Source organism: Callospermophilus lateralis, chromosome 20 (assembly GCF_048772815.1).
Source record: "Callospermophilus lateralis isolate mCalLat2 chromosome 20, mCalLat2.hap1, whole genome shotgun sequence".
NCBI lineage: Eukaryota > Metazoa > Chordata > Mammalia > Rodentia > Sciuridae > Callospermophilus > Callospermophilus lateralis.
In genome coordinates, this window is record NC_135324.1 from 7,215,842 (window position 1) to 7,234,497 (window position 18,656).

At 44.8% G+C, this 18,656-nt stretch overlaps 1 protein-coding gene across 2 annotated transcripts in view; it reads left to right on the top strand.

Moving 5' to 3' along the window:
* Srgap3 (SLIT-ROBO Rho GTPase activating protein 3) overlaps nucleotides 1-18,656 on the top strand; it is a 246,053-nt gene that overhangs the window by 214,577 nt on the left and 12,820 nt on the right. For both annotated transcript variants that reach the window (XM_076841053.1, XM_076841055.1), the window contains exons 15-18: nucleotides 7,304-7,438; nucleotides 10,565-10,670; nucleotides 10,866-11,093; nucleotides 14,766-14,845. In XM_076841053.1, the coding sequence (XP_076697168.1) occupies nucleotides 7,304-7,438; nucleotides 10,565-10,670; nucleotides 10,866-11,093; nucleotides 14,766-14,845 (549 nt within the window). The remainder of the gene's footprint in view (nucleotides 1-7,303; nucleotides 7,439-10,564; nucleotides 10,671-10,865; nucleotides 11,094-14,765; nucleotides 14,846-18,656) is intronic.

Here is an 18,656-nt window from a genome sequence, read left to right on the forward strand (position 1 = left end):
GCAACCTAGTGAGACCGGGTTTCAAAATAAAAAATAAAAAGAGCTGAGGATGTGGTTCAGTGGTAAAACAATGTAGTGTTCAATCCCTAGTATCAAAAACCAAAAACTAAAAACACACATACAAAAAAAGAGAAAGAAATAGAAAGAAGGAAAGAAAGGAAGGAAAGATGGGGGAGGGAGAGAGGGAGAGAGGGAAGGAAGGAAGGAAGGAAGGAAGGAAGGAAGAATGATGTGGACACCAAGACAGGATACCTGTGATTTTTTTGGGGGGGAGTATTTTTTGCGGGTGGGTATATCCTCCATTGGCCTCAGAATCCCTGATGAGGCAGGTGGTTAGAGGTATTGTCCACAGAAAGGAAGGACTTACCTATGCCTTTGGCTATGCTGTGCTTGTCTTGTTGTTTTGGTGGAACAGGAAGCACTAGCAAGTTCAAATCTTCATCGCCAGGGAGGATGAGGAGTTCCCCAGAAGAATTAATACACAGGTATCCCAGACAGTGTCTCTGCCTCCAGTTTTCTAACATTTTAGAGAGACCCAAAGTCCATTTCCATAATCTGCCTCATCTCAATGCTGATTTACTGCCTTATTCTCCAAATGGTTCTGATACTGATTTTGGTCTGAGGACCCTGATCCCAAATCCATTTCCTAGCAACACATCACATCCCAATGGACGAGAGAGCACATTCTCACCCATTCTTTCATGTAAGCCTCTAACAGCCTTGGGAGGTGGATGGTTTACCTCTATTATTATGCTTGGAGCAGGCCTCTCCCTGAGGTCCCACCTACAGAATTCTCTCTGTTGCCTCACTTTCCCTGAAGGAGCTGCCTCTCAAGCAACCCCCCTGCATCCCAGTCCTCTTAACTGCATGCTAAGATTGTCCAGCTGGAGTAGGGGAAGCATCCTGCAGCTTCACACCCTGCCAACCCCACACACAGGACTTTTGCAGCCCTATGTGCTCTGGCTTGGAACCAGGTGTCAAGAATGTGATTTGGCTGAAGTAGTGCCCAGTGGCCTCTGAGAGGCCAGGGGACCTTTAGCTCTGGAGTCCACACCAGGATCATGGGTGCATAGGACAGAGAGCCCAGAACCATCCTGTCCCAGGATCTATAGGGCATTTATTCAGGCACTCGACATGCACTCCACTGTGTGAGGTAACAGACTAAAGCCAGCAAATGCAATACGAACCAATGGGTACTACTAGAAGGGGAGCCAGTTTAACAAACAGCATGATCGGTGCATTGCTGGGGTAAACAGTAGGCAGCATAAGAGCCCCTTGCCTGACTTGGATGAACAGAGGAGGAATAGCAAAGCCAGAGAAGGCTTCTCTTGGAGGAAAAGCCTAAGCTGAAGCCTAAGGAGAAGGAGCCAGGGGAAGCAAGGGCTTTCCAAGCCAAGGCAAAAGCCGTAAAGCAAGAAGCATCTATTGTTCATCATTGCCCTACATCTCTCAATGTCTCATGATGGCCCAATCTAGAGTTCTGTCTCTTCACTTCCCCAAACTCCTTAGCACCTCTGCTCTCCTAGGTTCATGGTAAATGAACAATACTATGGTCTGGAACTCTGACTGGTCCTATGCTCCTGGGCCCATCTCATTACCCAGAATTCCTTATTGCTCTGCCCCAGATCTCTTGTGTGAACTCCCTGCCCCTTGCCTCCAGCTGGCAGGCACCTCACCCTTGCATTTTCCTGCTTCTCCATACCCTGTAGGTAACCTTGTTGAAACAGACAGCCCTAGCCTCTCCCCAGCCCCACAGGGCTGCTTTCTTCCCTTCTCCAATGTGATTGTCTAAGGTCAGCACCTCCTGTCACTTGCTTGGGTGCTTCTGTAGGGGTGATGTGTAATTGAAAAGGATTTTCTGCTCCTAACAAGCCTTGGATCCCCTCAGGCAGAGCCCAGCTGGGCAGAGATCACCTGACCCACATCTCAGCTGCAAAAAATATTTTCTCTTTTCTCTTTGCCTCACGTACACAATTGGCCCCCTTCCCTTTCCCCAGGATTCCAAAATGAATCTCATTCTCTCGCCAGCCTTGTTCTCTGTTCCACCTGAGGCCACAATGAGGCATAGCTTCTAAAAGAATAGTCCCTGGCATGTCTTTTTTAGAAAAATTTATTGTTGGCTTTTCTGGACTGCCCAGTGCCCCAATTTCTCACTTATTCTTTTCTGTTTCTTGATACTCGCCATTAAGTGCCCTGGGTCTGGCTTCTTATCTGGGCAATCCCAGGGATATTCTCCCACCTTCCCTCAGACTAGTGTTATTTCCTCTTCCTGGCTCACTCCAGGTGGCCTAAGCCCTGGACCAAGAGCTTTCTGGGAAGAAGGGCCAGAACTAATGGTGTGTGTATACACAAATGTGTGTGTGTGCATGTGTATTTAAAGTCACTGTTAATTACATTTCTCAGGCTGCTGCAGAGAGGGAGAGGGAACCGAGGAGGTGGGGTTTGTACTCCCTCCCTACAACTTCAGGCAACTGGGACAGCTTTGTTCTGTATATTGGGATTTCATAGGAACTCTTTTTTTCTTGAGGGAAAAAATAAAATAAAATCTGGGCTGGGGCTGTAGTTCAGTGGTAGAGTGCTTGCCTAGCATGTGTGAGGCCCTGGGTTCAATCCTCAGCACCACATAAAAATAAATAAATAGAATAAAGGTATTATAAAAAAATTCCTAAAATTAAAAGGCAAAATTCTATTGTAAAGGAAGGAGAGTAGGAGAGTGGGTGGAGGCATGTGTATACACAGGCAGCGTGCAGACGAGCAGAGAGAGAGATTTGAAAATCACACTTAAAAGAAAGAATGTCTCCCAGGCATGAAACCTGGGACTGCTGGTGTCTGCTCTGCCTACATGAGTTTAGGCACATTGCTTCGCCTGTCTGGGCTTCTCTCTCCCTCAGGAGAGAAGGATGTTGAAACCAACCCTCCCTCGGGGCCTTGCGGTGCTGATGTGAGGATTCAGACATCACTTGCCTGAATGTGCTTCTTACTTGAAAAGGTCCTTGTGCATATAGGCAAATATTTTTTAATGTGTTCTTTTTTCCTTTCCCAAGAGGAAGTCTTGTGGGGGACAAATTCTTATCTCCTCTGAGAGGTTAATCTATGGAACATCAGCATCTGAGCTGCCACACATGGTTGTTCAGGCTGGGCACTGCACAGGGATGCCAGCCAAGAGGGCAGGTCAGAGTGGAATTCTGGCTTCTGCGCTATAAACCACAAGCCCCAGTACAGGAAGGAAGGGAACCTTTCTCTAATTTGCACTGAAGTATATTGGAATCGGCAGAGACTCAGCTAGTGACACACATTCACTTCTGACAGAGGCAGAATGAAGAGATTCAAGTATGAGCTGCCAATTCTTCCCTCCATTGCCAGACTTAAGGTATTGTGGGCTGCTTAGGAGAAGGAGGGAGAAGCCCGTTTTGCAAACATCCCTCAACACTTTCATGAAGGCATTAGATTGCTCTTGGCTTTTTCTTATCTCCCCCCTGGAAATTCCCAGTGATGAACCAGCTCAATAGCCCTGGATTAAAGTGAACAGTGCTTCTCCCTAGATGAACAATTGGCAAAAATTCTTGAGATTGACAGGATGCCATGGGCAGGGCTATGGAAAATAGTACTCTCAAGGTGATGTTGCTGGTAACAGGATAAAGTAGTGTAGCCCCAATGAAGAAGAATTTGGCTGTATATTTTAAACCATTTCTAAATAACTTATAATACCCAATGCAGTGTTCATGCCATATTATTAGTTGTTAGACTGTACTGTTTGCAGTTAAGCCTGCATATGTTTAGTATATAAGCAGTTTTTTTCTTTGGAAAAATTCCATCCTCTGTTGATTGAATCCATGAATGTGGATCATACAAATTTGGAGGGCCAACTGTACATGTGTTTGCTTATTTATGTTTCCAGAAATAAAGTAGAACAAACTAGAAACTAACAAAAATGGTTAAGTATGAGGTATAGATGGAGAAGGATAAAAGAAGCTCATGTCTCAGAGCAATTTTCAATCTGATTTTAACTCTTGGACTCTGTTAATCCTTGGTGTTTTCAAATATATATATATATATATATATATATATATATATATATATATATATATATATTTTTTTTTTTTTTTTTTTTTTTTTTTTGGTACTGGGGATTGAACTCAGGGGCACTTGCCCACTGAGCAGCATCTCCAGCCCTATTTTGTATTTTATTTAGAGACAGGGTCTCACTGAGTTGCTCGTGCCTCACTTTTGCTGAAACCTGCTTTGAACTTACAATTCTCCTGTCTCAGCCTCCCAACCACTGGGATTACAGGCATGAATCACCGTGCCTAGCTGTAAAACTGTAAATTTTTAAAAAAGGATTTCTAAAAAAAATTAGCCCCAATAATTGAATACAAATAGAAATAATTTAACTGTATCAAATTGGTAATCATAGAAAGTAACTTTCAAACATGATCTGTGAACATATATTTTTAGCATACACTTTAACATACATTTTAACTCTATTGAGTTACCTACCATATGTTCACCATTTTTTAAAGTCCACATTTCAATGATTTCTAGTATATTTACTGATTGTGCAGTCACCATTGTAATCCAGAATTCTTTCACCATCTTAAACAGGAACCTCGCACTCACATATGGTCACTCCTATATCCCACACCCTGCCCCAGGCCTTGGCAACCATTAAGCTATTTTTTGTCTTCTGACTATACATCTTCAGTGGGATACATTCCAAGAACAACAAACAAAAAAGGGGGGGGGGGAGGGAAAAGAAAAAAACTAAAACAAAATAAAAATAATAGCAGAGTCCTAGAAATAAATCTTAAATTGTACATAGTAGGTTTATCGTTAATAGTAATATTGCTATTAAAACTCTGATAGTATTTTATGAATATTGTAGGATAAAACAGAAAAATATATTATCAATATTATTCAGAACCAAGATTTTCACTACAAAATTAGATATACAGATGCTCCACAATTTACAATGGGAGTATATCCTGATAAATACATCGTAAATTTTTTTTTTTTAAACATTTATTTTATTTTAGTTGTCGGCAGACACAACATCTTTGTTTTGTATGTGGTGCTGAGGATCGAACCCGGGCCGCACGCATGCCAGGCGAGCGCGCTACCGCTTGAGCCACATCCCCAGCCCCAATACATCGTAAATTGAAAATACCATAGGATTGGAAAAGCACTGAATGAATCTAACCTACTGAACACCATGGCTCAGCCCAGCCTAATTTAAATGTGCTCAGAACACTGATGTTAGCCTAGAATTGGGCAAAGTCATCTCACACAAAAGCCTATTTCATAAAATGTTAAATATCCAATGTCATTTATCAAAGACTAAAGGTGAAACCACGTTGGTCTGGATATACTTAGACCATCAAAAAGTCAAAAAATTGTCCCTTGGGTTGGGGATGTGCCTCAAGAGGTAGCACGCTTGCCTGGCATGCTCGGGGCACTGGGTTCAATCCTCAACACCACATAAAAATTAAAAAATAAAGATATTGTGTTCACCTAAAAAAAAACCTACAAAGTAAATATTAAAAAAATTGTCCCCTCAACCAGTTGTAAGCTGACAACTGTCTATATGAATACAAAATAAATGAAGGTAAAGAAAACCTTGTGTCTTAAATATGGTTATGATACATCAGTATGAACTCATGAAAAAAATGTGCATTTAAGTTTTATTCACTGGAAAGGCCAGGAAGCTCTTTATAGTGCTCCTGCAGCTAATAGCTAGATTTTGCTTTTGGTTACTCTCTACAAATAACAGAGGGCTCCTTGGAAAAACCTTTAATTCCAGATATGGGTCAAGGAAAGTAAAAGGGCTTTTTTTTTTTTTTTTTTTTTTTGTCCAGAAAGCAAAGAAATGCTCAGTGAGGATCACAATAAAAGGACATAAGAAAGGATTCCCCAGCCAAATGTAGGACAATTTAAGCAATCCCAAAGAACAATAATGGTAATAAATTGTAACACATTGAATTTAAAATAACATAAAATGTCTCTAAAGATGCTGACAAATAAGGGGGAGAGGGAACACAGGAAAAGCTCTTTCCAAAAGGATCCCAGCTAATAGCTTCAGGAGAAATGACGATATGAAAAATCACCACTTTGCAACCGCTGGTGTAACAATTTGGGCACAAATCATCATTGGATGTCCAAACCACTGATACAATGTGTTGGGCACAGTGAAAAGCAGACAGTCTCAGGGTGTCAGGATACTTAGAATATTGTTTCATAAATCACTTATTATAAAGGGGAAAATAACTTCACAATGTAGAAATCTGGAGGCCACCACCATAACCCAGCCATCACAGAGCCTCACCAGGAGCGGGATAGCTTGACGTATGCATCACCTGATGGGATGTAGGGAAGTGCCCACCATGTCGCTCCTGCAATGCTTGTTTTGTTTTGTTCTGTTTTTTACATATGCGGTATTTTTGCCGAAGATACTTAACCTGAACCTGATCATGAGGAAGCAATCAGACAAATTCAGAGTATGATTCTATTCTGCAAGACAGCTGGCCTGCACTTTTTTAAAAAATTTTTTTTTAGTTGTAGATAGACACAATATCTTTATTTTTATTTATTCATTTTTATGTGGTGCTGAGGATCGAATCGAGGGCCTCACTCATGTGAGGCAAGAGCTCTACCACTGAGCTCCAACCCCAGCCCCTGGCCTGCACTCTTCATAAAAGAGTTAGGACTTAAAATGACCAACTAACAAACGAAAATATTAAGAATCTGTTTTCCATTTCAAGGGCCAAGGGAGCATAGCCACCAAAGGAATTGGGTGAACATCGATTAGATCTTAGGTTTTTAAAAAAATATCTGTAAAAATGCGATGGGACAATTGGGGAAGTTTGAATGTGGGCCAGATGTGAGATGTTATTTTGGAATGATGGTTTATTTTCTTAGGAGTAATAACCTTATTGTTATGTACAAATATCCTGATTCTCGGGAAAAGTGTGTTGAAGTACTTGGCAGTGACCTGTCATGATGTCTATGAAGTACTCTCCAACAGTTGAGCAGCAATAAACATAAACAGGAAAAGAGAGAAAGCAAATATAGCAGGAGGAGAATAAGTGAAGGGCAATGGGTGTTCCTTATTTTATTTTTCCGACTTTTCTATAGATTTCAATATTTTCAAATGGGAAGTTGCAGGGAAAACTTTGAACTTGAGGGTGGTGTCATATATTGGGGAGGTGTATCCCTTCTGCCTTCCTTCTGGTTCAGATCACCTCTTTTGCCATCTGCATGTTCTGTGCCTCCTTACCAACCTGAAATATTGTCTCCTTTTTCCACCCAGGTGAAGACCCCCTTGTGGACGATCAAAATGAGCGAGATATCAATTCAGTCGCTGGTGTTTTAAAACTGTATTTCCGAGGACTGGAAAATCCACTCTTTCCTAAGGAAAGGTTTCAAGATTTGATATCTACTATTAGTAAGTATTTCCCAGGTTGAACGATCACTTCCTGGACAAATCTTAATTGCTGTTGCACTCTGGGCTCATCACTATGGTAGGCATAAAAGAGGAATATTGTGAAAGAAGAAGTGTGGCCGTGGTCCTTAGAGAACCTGGCAGGTGGAGACAACAGAGTGTTTACAACGAGAAGAAGTACAGAAGGAACACAGAGGAGAAGCCCAAGGGGGCTTGGATTCACAGGTCAGACCTCAGAGAGCAATGTTAGCAAGTCTTCCCGAAGGAGTGGACACAGGGAACCCTGGGAAGAGTTGGGGACACAACCATGGGGATCAGCAGGAAGGTGTCCAGCCTGTGTGTGGTGCGATAGACTGGAAAAGGAAGACGGAACAAAAAGGGGAAGACCTTGAATGCTTGCAAGGGTTCCAGGGCTTTTTGCCTTGGGTGATGGGGAGCCAGGGAAGGTTGGTGGTCAGGTCAGCAACATGATGAACAAGGAAAATGGTGAAACTAAGGTGACTGGGGGTCCCTCTTACGTTGTTTATTGTGAGCATCTTTCTCAACTGCTGTGTTTTTGTGGATAGTCAGGAGGAGCCAGTCTAGGGAACTGATGTCCAGGCATCTTGGCTATAAGACACCAAAATCCAAGGCAACCTTCTGGGAATATTTTCAAATAAATTTCAAATTTTAGAATACTAGAATTTTAGTATTTCAGAATAAACTTTTAAAAAAATTTATTGGGTTTACAGAAAAGTTAGCCCACACCCAGTTTTACTGGGGGTGTGTCTGATGCTATTCTGTGAGAAATTTGCAGGAGAGGGTCCAGGAGGTGGCAAGAGAGGAGGCATGAGCCCTCTTATTTGCTGTGTGGAAAAGACCCTTCCTTTGCTGTTGGCCCTCCTCACTACTTCATACTCTCAACCACATCTTAGAAAGCCCAGGCCACAAAGGCCCAGCCCTCTATGAGCCCCATGCCATGTACTCATCCAGTGTTTCCAGAACCCCCCCATTCCAGTTCCTGAGCAGACAAGAACATTGACTTCCAGCTCGTGCCATGACATTGCCTGACCTGAATCACTCCACGAGAGTCCCTTTCAGTTCCTTCCTAAATCCTGTGACCACATCAAGGAAAAAAACCTGACATTGACTTCCAGCTTCATTTTAAACAGGGAGAGCCAGGTTTTTGTTTCAGAAACTTTGTAGACAACAATGTCTACTTATAATTTAGTAACATTGCTTTGCTTTAATGTACAATAGTCCCCCCTTCTGTGGTTTTTGGGTTACCTATAGTCAACTGCAGTCAGAATATATTAAATGGAAAATTCCAGAAATAGTTCATAACTTAAAAATACTTTTTTGGGAGTAATTTGTTATTATTATTCTATTTTTATTAAGTTATCATTGATTTCTTCCTGTACCTAATTTAAAAAAATGTGTTTAAGAAAAAACATTGTTGCTAGGCACAGTGGCACATGCCTATAATCCCAGCAACTCAGAAGGTTAAGGCAGGAGGGTCTCAAGTTCAAGGACAGCATCCGAAACTTAGTGAGACCCTGTCTCAAAATAAAAAAATAAAAAAGACCAGGGCTGTAGCTCAGTGATAGAACACCCCTGGATTCAGTCCCCAGTACCAAATGCATGTGCGTGCACACACGCGCGCACATACACACACACACACACACACACACACACACACACAACCAATATTAATAAATAATAGTAGAGGTGGTACTCGGGCAGGGATGACTGAAGTTAAGGACAGAGACATCTGAAGTGAGCAGCATTGGAACTGATTTGCGTATAGGAGATTCTGATTCAGAATTTGGGCAGCTTGGGCAAGGCTTCATGGAGCAGGCTTGGAAGGTAAGCTATTGGGATCACCGTGTATATGAAGGCTCAACGGTGGCAACTTCTGTTTTGAGAGGGTGATGTGTTGGATAAAACCACCTGGCACAGGATTACTCAGGGGGCCACTGTTGGACTTTATGGCAGAGAAATGTCTTGTGCGACTCACAATTCAGGACACTTGGAACCCAAGCCCTTCGATACCAAGTGCCAGCACTACTGTTCAGTTGCTGTGGCAGCCCCACAGGAGTCCCTATAGATATGTAAGCACCCCTCATTTGAGAAGCATAGTTCTCCGTCATCTCCAGGCACTTTGGGAAGAGCTGGCAGCTGGAGATGATAGCTGTGGCCCTGGCGTGAGGGCCTTGGATGCAGAGGAGAAATGAGAAAAGCTATGGGTTAGAAGGAATTCCCTGACGGAATAAGGAGGCTGGACAGGGGCTGCATAAGAAAAATGTTACCTGAAAAAGAAACTGACATCATGCTGCACATCAGCCACATAAACTTAGGAGCTCTGAGAGCTCACTTTTCTTAGCACCAGCTTTCCATGTCCACAAGGCACTTGCACTTGTGTCCTCTTACCAAGTCCAACTGGCTGCTCCAGCCCCTGGCCTGACTAATAAAAGTACCAGTGCTGGTCTCTCTAGACAGCACTGGAGAGATGAGATTACAAGCATCTTCCAAGTTCCTGGCCAATAGGTAGCTTGAGAGGTGGTTATTTTCCCCACCCTTTTTTACCTGAGCAACTACTATGTGCCAGTCCTGTGCAGCAGTTGGTGAATGTGAGGAGTTTAATAAACACGATCCCTGTATGTGTTCATCAGGAGTTGCAGGTGACAGAAACTCAAACTGACCTAAGCCATAAAAGAGAATGTATTCATTGATGTACCTGGAAAGTTCAGACCCAGCTGAACTCAGAACCTCAGCTGGTATCAGCAGAAAGCAGTCCCTCCTCTGTCTCTGTGCCAGCCACATTCTCAGGCAGGATCTTGCTTCCCAGAAGCCCCTACCTGCTCCAGGTTTCCCTCTTCCCTGGATCAAGGACACTTTTCTATAGGTTTCTCCAGCCCAAAGTCCTGAAGACCAACTCTGATTGGTTCTGGGTGGGAGACACCACCCACCTCTCCCTGAGACCTGGGGATGGGACACACTGATGGGCCAGGCTGGGCTTACATGTGGATCCACCAACTGTGAGCAGAGCCGCTGCCCCAACCCACTGACCAACTGGGGCTGATGACAGAAGGGAGACTTGAAAGTGTGTTCAGGGTGAAGAGCACCCTGAAAAGCCCCTTTATGTTACAGAACTGGAGAACCCAGCCGAGAGGGTGCACCAGATCCAACAGATCCTCATTACCCTCCCCCGCGTGGTCATCGTGGTCATGAGATACCTCTTCGCTTTCCTTAACCAGTGAGTGCCTGACCAAGGGGCCCTTCTTTGGCTGGCCTCCATTGGGAGGGGGCGGCCTGAGGCGTTTGCAGGTACTTTTGTTTTTAAAGCAGAACACGGAGCCTCCTGGGTTTAAGTAGAGCCTACCCCCAAAGAAAGAAGCCCAGAGGGAGGATTTGCCTATCCCAGATGACTCCTGCCACCTCCTCTCTCCAGCCTCTCCCAGTACAGTGACGAGAACATGATGGACCCCTACAACCTGGCCATCTGCTTCGGGCCCACCCTCATGCACATCCCTGATGGGCAGGACCCCGTGTCCTGCCAGGCCCATGTCAACGAAGTCATCAAAACCATCATCGTCCATCATGAAGCCATCTTCCCCAGTCCCCGGGAGCTAGAGGGACCCGTGTATGAAAAATGCATGGCTGGAGGGGAAGAATATTGGTAAGATGCTGTTCCTCCTAACAGTAATATTGTCATCCTTGTTGTTGAACAGTAAGAAACCCTTCCGTTTTCTTACTGTGTTGAGCTTATACTTCCATATACATTTTCTCCTTTGAGCTTTGAACCCCTCTTATATGAGAGTAGGTTCACCAGTCAAGATTCTGATGGTTACAAGGGACAGAACTGAAATCAGCGTAAGCCAAACGTGAATTTATGGGATTGCTTAACTAAGAAGTCTGGGAATGTATCTTCAGGAGTGGCTGGATCTGGGGACTGAACTCTGGTCATGAGGACTTTGTCCTGCAATCTCCATCCCTTGGCTCTAGTTTCTTCTGTATTGATTTTATTCTCAGACCATCTCTCCCTTGATGGTACCAAGAAGGAAGCCAGAAACTCCAGCTTTAAATCCATTCTCTGAACACCCTCAATAGAAAAAGAACTTCTTTCCCTGTGTTCCTACATAAGCTCAAGAGTTGTTTCTGTGCTGACATTTGGTCTGGTGATGTGTGATTATGGTTACATTGGCAGGGAGAGGTGCTGCTGTCTCTGGCAGGGGAGGCAAGGCCCCTCTCAGGAAGCAGGGACATGAGTAAGCCCTGCCTGACCACATGCACCCTTCATGGCCCCCTCCCACCAGATGTCTCTTGAAGGTCATGAGCTTGATTCTTAGAGTGTTCTGCTCCAGATTAGCATCCTCTAGTTGGACCACCTTTGTGTCCCTGGGATGACACCCAGTCTTAGGAAAAATATTTTAGGCCATTTTCAGAATCAGGGATGGCTGTGTTCCAGGCTAAGACCTTAAAATGTCAAGACAGGAAAACAGTTTAAAAATGCAATGAAAAGGAGACAATAGATAATGATAATGTCCAGTGTATTTCAGAAAGCTAGAGAAGAGGAATGTTTTCACTATAAAAAATGATAAAGGGCCTGAGGATGTAGCTAGTGGTAGAGCATGTGCTTAACATAGGTGCAGCCCCGGGTTCCATTCCTGGCACCACACACACACTCACACACATACACACTCGCACATGCACACTCTCACACTCACACAATCATGCGTACACACCCACACTCACACACTCATACACACACTAACACACACACTTTCACACTCACACAATCATGCTCACACACCCACACTCACACACTAACACACACACACTCACATTCGCACACACACTCATACACACACACACACATATACACTCACACACACAGGTACATGTTTAAGGGGCTGGATTTACCTTGGTTTAAACATTACAAAAGCATACATGTATGGAAACATCACACGGTACCCCATAAATATGTACAATTGTTATGTTTTCATGTATCAATTGAAGTCTGTAAATTTCAAAAGAGAGAGGCAATACTCCATGAAAAAAAGAAGTACGACAAAGCATGAAACCCAGCACACCCAGTGAGAGCAACCAGCCAAAGAGTGACCATTATTTCTTTACTCTGGATCCAGAACAATACATAGCGTGTATATTTAGGTCTTACCTGAACTGCTTCCAGCCAGCTGCTTTTGGGGGAGTTTGTTTTTGATTGTCACAATGTCCCTGGACTTGTGGATTGCCTTAGTTCTCTGGACATATTTCGAGAACTTCTTCAAAGAGGGGCGGTATCCCAGTGCCTTTGTCCCCCACCACCACATCTCCTTGCATAGAAGTGCTCACCAGTGGTGATGTGTGATCACAGCTTTCTGACCTCCTTTGAGGCACCAGGGGGCAAGTCTGCTCTGTACCAGAAGCAGCAAATGGCTACAAAGCATGCTCCTGCACACAGAGAAGCCTTTCACACAGTGTTGGCCAGCATCAATCCTCGCCTTGGTGTGATATGTTGTTAGGATACGCAGTTGTCCTGGGAAGGATCCACAAATCTTAGATGTTATCAGAGAACACATACAGTGGGCACACTTTTCTCAAACCTGTTTGCTTCCCAGGCAACTGGAACCTAATTAGTTTCACCATAATTTTGGAGGAGTTTTCAAAGCCAACGAGAGAGATTTGGCTGAAGGTTTCAGCACAGTAGACATCATTCATTCATTCATTCCACAGATGGTCCCAGGCCAGGTCCTGGTCTGGGAGGCAGGAAGAGAGCCTGAACAAGGCTTACCCTGATGTAGGGAGCTCAGATGGAGGAGGAGGAAGCAGGCAGTCCCAGAAGGAGGCCCCTTGCTTCAGTCAAAGGCAGTTCTGAAAGGCTTCCTGGAGGTGGTGAAGACTGAGCTGAGATAGCAGGGTAAACTGAGCCAGCTCAGTGAGGAGTGGGCAAAGAAAGATAGGCCTGCAGCATTCAATAAAATGAGAAGAATGTGTCAAGGGAATGGTGAGGGACAGCTCCACAGGGCAGGTAGAGCCAGATTATCAAAACTCTTGAAGCCACTGTGCGGAACCTGAACCTTACTAGATGGCAATAGAGACTTTTTCATAATAAAGCCCACACCCTTTAAATGGCATTGCAAATGTAACCTCCTCTAAGAACTCTCGCCTGACTATGTTGGTCCCCACTGTTTTTCTTGTCTCTTTATTTCTTTCCCACATGACATATTTCAACTTGTAACTGTCTTATTGACTGACCTGTTTACTTGGACTTTTTTCTTGTCCCTCTCCATAGAGGGTAAGCAATGAGGCCAGGGACCCTATCCATCTCCCCTCTCATTACATCCTTCCCACCTGGCGGAATGTCATCTATTAGAACTCACTCAGTAGCTCAGTAAAAACACTGGGAGTGTGAATGATCCCTGGCCTCAAAGAATTTAGAGTCCAGCAAAGGGTAGCATCTATGACTCATACCAGTACCTAAATGACTGGATTGAACCAACCTCAGTCTCTCGGCCACCAGGCTCATCATGGTGACCAGCCTACACTCACTGCCTAGATCTATCTGGGCTTTTGCCCACAGAATCATGAGGCAGTCCTTGTTGGCTTCGCTCCACCTCACAGATGTGTCACCTCAGCTGTAAGAAGGGAGTCAGACTGGATGAAAGGACACATGGTACTTCTGAGGTCTTTTCTGTTCTGATTTGTGGTACTTCTGATGATAAATTCTGGGGTAACTGCCCTCTAGACCTTACAGAACACATAGGCATTGTCAATCCATTTTCTGCTGCTGGAACAGAATGCCTGAGTCTGGGTAATTCCTAGTGAACAGAAATTTATATGGCACACAGTTCTAGAAGCTAGGAAGCCCAAGAGCATGGCATCAGCATCTATCAAGGGCCTTCCTGCTATGTCATTCCACGGTGGAAGGCAGAAGGCAAAAGGCACTAGAGTGAGCAAGAGCACAAGAGATGTTCAGGTCGAACTCAATTGTGAGTTCTAATCCATTCCTGTGATAATAACATCAGTTGATTCATGAGAAGAGAATTCATGACCCAATCACCTCTTCAGGCACCCCCTCCAACACTTTTGCACTGGGGATGAAGTTTCTAACATGTAAACTTTGGGGACACAGCCAAACCACTGACAGCCTTCACCAAGAAGGTAACCTGGCTGGAATAGAGCTGACAGAGGGACTCAGGGAAGCTTCCAGCAAGGAGCTGGGAGTGGTTTTCTAGTTAAGACGACCCATGGGTGATCAGTGGGAAAAGACAGGATGGTGTGGGCCTGGGCCTGCTCTGGGTGAGGGCCCACACTCCCCAACAAGTCCCCTTCCTGTGTTTCCTTGCAGTGACAGTCCACACAGTGAGCCAGGGACCATCGATGAAGTTGACCATGACAATGGCACGGAGCCTCACACTAGTGATGAAGGTGAGTGAAGGGAGGTCTGGGGCCAGGAAACTCACCCGGGCAGCTTTTCTGCTGCCTCATGCCACCCCACAGGGCTGGCCCACATAACCCTCCAGCTCCAGGTCAGAACCACCACCCCTCAGAACAGATGGGCACCCAGGGAAACCTCAGAGAAAAACCTCCATCACCCACGGCAGCTGCCAGCATAGGCCACGCAGAGCAGATCCTGGGAGCATGCGCTGTGTTGGCCACACCCCACTCCTGGCTCACGTGATCCCTCTGTGTCCTGCCTGGCCCAGGTGCAGATCCTAAATGGCAAGAGTGTCCTAAATAGGAAGCAACCACTGTCCCACTGTCCCTCTGTTGCTCTGTCCCTCTCCCCTGCATACCTGCTCTGCACCAGGCCTATGCTAGGACCTGGGAGTGGAGGTGAAGGAGACGGGTCTGTCCCCAGACCTTGACAGATTGGACACAGCTCCCTGTGATGCTGCAGAGTGGTAATGCCAGGCTTCGGGTATGTCCCAGCACAGCAGGCACCCAGACGTGACGCCAGGGTGATGACCCTGGGAAGTGTGTGGACAGGGAGAAAGGCCAGCTGGGCTTTGAAGGACCTACCAGATTCTTCCACCCCTACTAGACTAGGAAACTAGACTGTGTGGACAAGCAATCTGGGTAACATGGGCCAAGAGCCAACTTACCTGGGCAGAGTGGGCACAGTGCCAGGGCCCTGGATACTTGCAGGGTCCACTAATATGCTTCCATTTCTTTTAAAAGCAGAAGAAAAATGAATATGATGTCCAGTCTGGATTATGCTTGTCTTTATGTCAATGTAGTTGTAAAATACAATGATTATTTTTTTTTTAACAGCAGAAGAGACTCCTGCAGGCCTAAGAGCCTAGGGCCCATGGCAGTCATAATATGGCCCTATGTGGCCAAGCATAACCTTTCTTTCTCCCTGACATAGTTTTATGTTTTTTAAAAATCATAACTTATCAGTTCTTTTACTTGGCCTTTGTATTTTCCTTGGGAAACAATCCTAGGCCCTGTTGGCCAGCACATTTGTCAGAGGAATTTATTTACTCATGTGAAGTTTCTAGGAGTTGGTAATAAAGGCAACACAGGGTTTTCACATTGTAGTAGAACTATTCAGTTGCTAATGACAGAACCCCCAACTCAGATAGACTTACACATAAAAGGGAATCAGGTTATACACCTGAAAACTCCAGGATACGTATGACTTCAGGCACAGTTGGATCCAGGAGCACAGATACTTTTGTTAGGACTTGGTGTCCATCTTCCTGTTCAGCTTCCCTCTGTGCTGGTTTCGTTCTCATGTAGAATCTTGCTGGGAGGTGGTCTCACAGTTCCAGGCTTTCACTGTTCTATTTCCCAAAGTCCCAACGGGAAAAGCTTCATTTTCAGCATGTTTCTAAGAAAAGTCCGGAGAGTCTCCATTGGACTGCCTTGGGCCACACACCCAAGTATCATCAGATCCCTGTGATCAGGGAGGGAGCCAATGGTTAGGCCTGGATCACAGGTGCAGAAGACCAAATCTAGATGTAACGCTCATCTTAGCCAAATCCTGGGGGTCTAAAGGCATCCTGGACTGAGGCGAGTGTCCTGCAAAGACTTCACTGGAGATGTGAAGGCCATCACCTTCTGCTTTTTCAAAGTGATCTGCTTTCCTTTTCCCTTCTCTTCCTCCCTCCCTCCCTTCCTCTTTCTGCCACCTCCAGTCCCCCCCCCAGCCCCGCCCTTTTCACTCCATCTGCTGCTCTTTTTATTTCTGGATATCTCTCTCTCTCTCTCTCTCTCTCTCTCTCTCTCTCCCCCGCCCCCCCCCCCCCCCCCCCGATCTCTCCTTCCCAATTCTTCCTCTCTGCCTTTTGCCTCCCTCTCTCCCTCAACTTTTTTTCTCTCCCTCTCTCCTTTCCCACCCTTCTCTCCCTCTCCCGGCCTTCTCCCTCTGTGTGCCAGTGTGTAGCTCCCTCTTGCTCTGGATCTTTCTGTTTCTCTTCTTCCCCTGGGGAAAGCCCCTCTTATGTTAAGAGGTGGACTGATTTTTCATAACTGAGACCTGCCAGGGCTGCAACCCTTGGAGACATCTGGCTGGCAAGAGGGCAGGTCTGTGGCCTCTGAGGACCTCTGCAGCTCTGTGCGTTGACTTGTGTACCCACTTTCCTGGGGCCAAGGACCTGCCGGTGCCTGCTGGCTATTCCCACAGCTTCAGGACTGCAAAGAATGTACACACAGAAGGGAAATGTCCAGAGAACGGGAGCCTGGCAACCTCTGCATGTTCCTCCTGAGCTTCTGGGCATAGTGAGTTTGGTTGCTCAGGTCCTTTCAGAGGCCTGCCTGTGGACAAAGGGCCGAGGTGACCAAAGTTCATGTTCCTCCTCAGCAGCTGGAATCGCACATCCGTCCTGCTTCTGTAAAGGCTTCCCAGGTCCATTCTGAGAGGTTCTTTCAGTGTCATTTTCATTATTATGTTCCTTTTATCTTCATGCCTCACACCAAGAACCACCCCCAGGAAAATTCTTCCCACCCCTTCTCATGGCAAGATGCACGCCTGCTCCTTGAATGGGTGAGGCCAGTAGTGTCCCCTTCCCCTGTAGGGCCTTGTTCCCATCGCTCTTCATAGGGCTGCTGGTTTCCAAGAATGCCAGAAGTAGGGAGAACCACCCTAGAAAGGAGGCAGGGTCAGGTGCTCACACCCTGAGGACCCCGGAAGCCCCCTGTGTATGTGCATGGGACTGCAGGAGGGCTTTCTTTGGAGGGAAATTTATTGCATTTTCTGAATGTTACATTCATGCTGACCCTGGCCATAGTTATGGAAATAATAAACCGCAGGGATGGTAGAGGGGGCGCTGGACTCAGAGAAAAGACCTGGAATTGAAACATAGGAGTCCTTCTGTGTAGCCTTATTATCTGAGGCAAGTCACATAACTTCTGGCCTCACTTTCTTTATCTGTAAAATGGGCGTGACAGCCACAAGGGAATCAAGGCCTGGGTTAAAATGAAGGATTGTACATGTAGGAGCTTCACCCAGTGCCTGTGAGAAGGTAGGGGGTAGAAACATGAATGCTTCTCTAGTGAGTTATAAATCCTTTCTAATTCTGACAGGGAAACTGAGTCCCAGAGAATTTTGTTGGCCTAACTGGTCATGGCAACCTAAATTTATTTTATCTAAGAGGCTTCATTTGGGGAGTCATTAATACCCTCTTTTCTCTTGAAAATGTTTTGTGTGAATGTAACCCTGCAGGCTTTGAGGGTCAGCCCTAGCATCACTTTTTGTTTTAAATCCTATTTTGTCTGATATTATACCAGCTTTCCTGTGGTTGTGGTTTACAGTTCTTTATTAAACAATTGGTGTCTTTGAAACCAAAGTGCATCTTTTGTAGATGACACAAGGTTAGATGATATTTTTTTTTAACTCTGATAATCTGTTGTTGTTGTCGTTTGTTAATACTGGGGAATCTCTTCACTTTAATTAGATTGTTTTAACCCATTCACCTTTAATACTATATTGATATGGTTAGATTTGTGTTTACCATTTTACTTTTTGTTATTTGTGTGTTTCTTGTCTTTTTCGTTCCTCTGTTCCTTTTTTTTTTTTTTTTTTTTTGCTTTATTTTGCACTAGGTATTTTAATTTCTTTAATGATTTATTTCACTTTATTTTTGAGGTCTTTTTTAAATGGTTTCTCTAAGTTTACCATATACATCTTACTAAAATGAAATTCTGAATTTATATTAGCTTAAATACTAGTGCTATGTGAAAATTTTACTCCTATTTAGTTTTATTCTCTTTTTATGGTGTTATTGTTTTACAT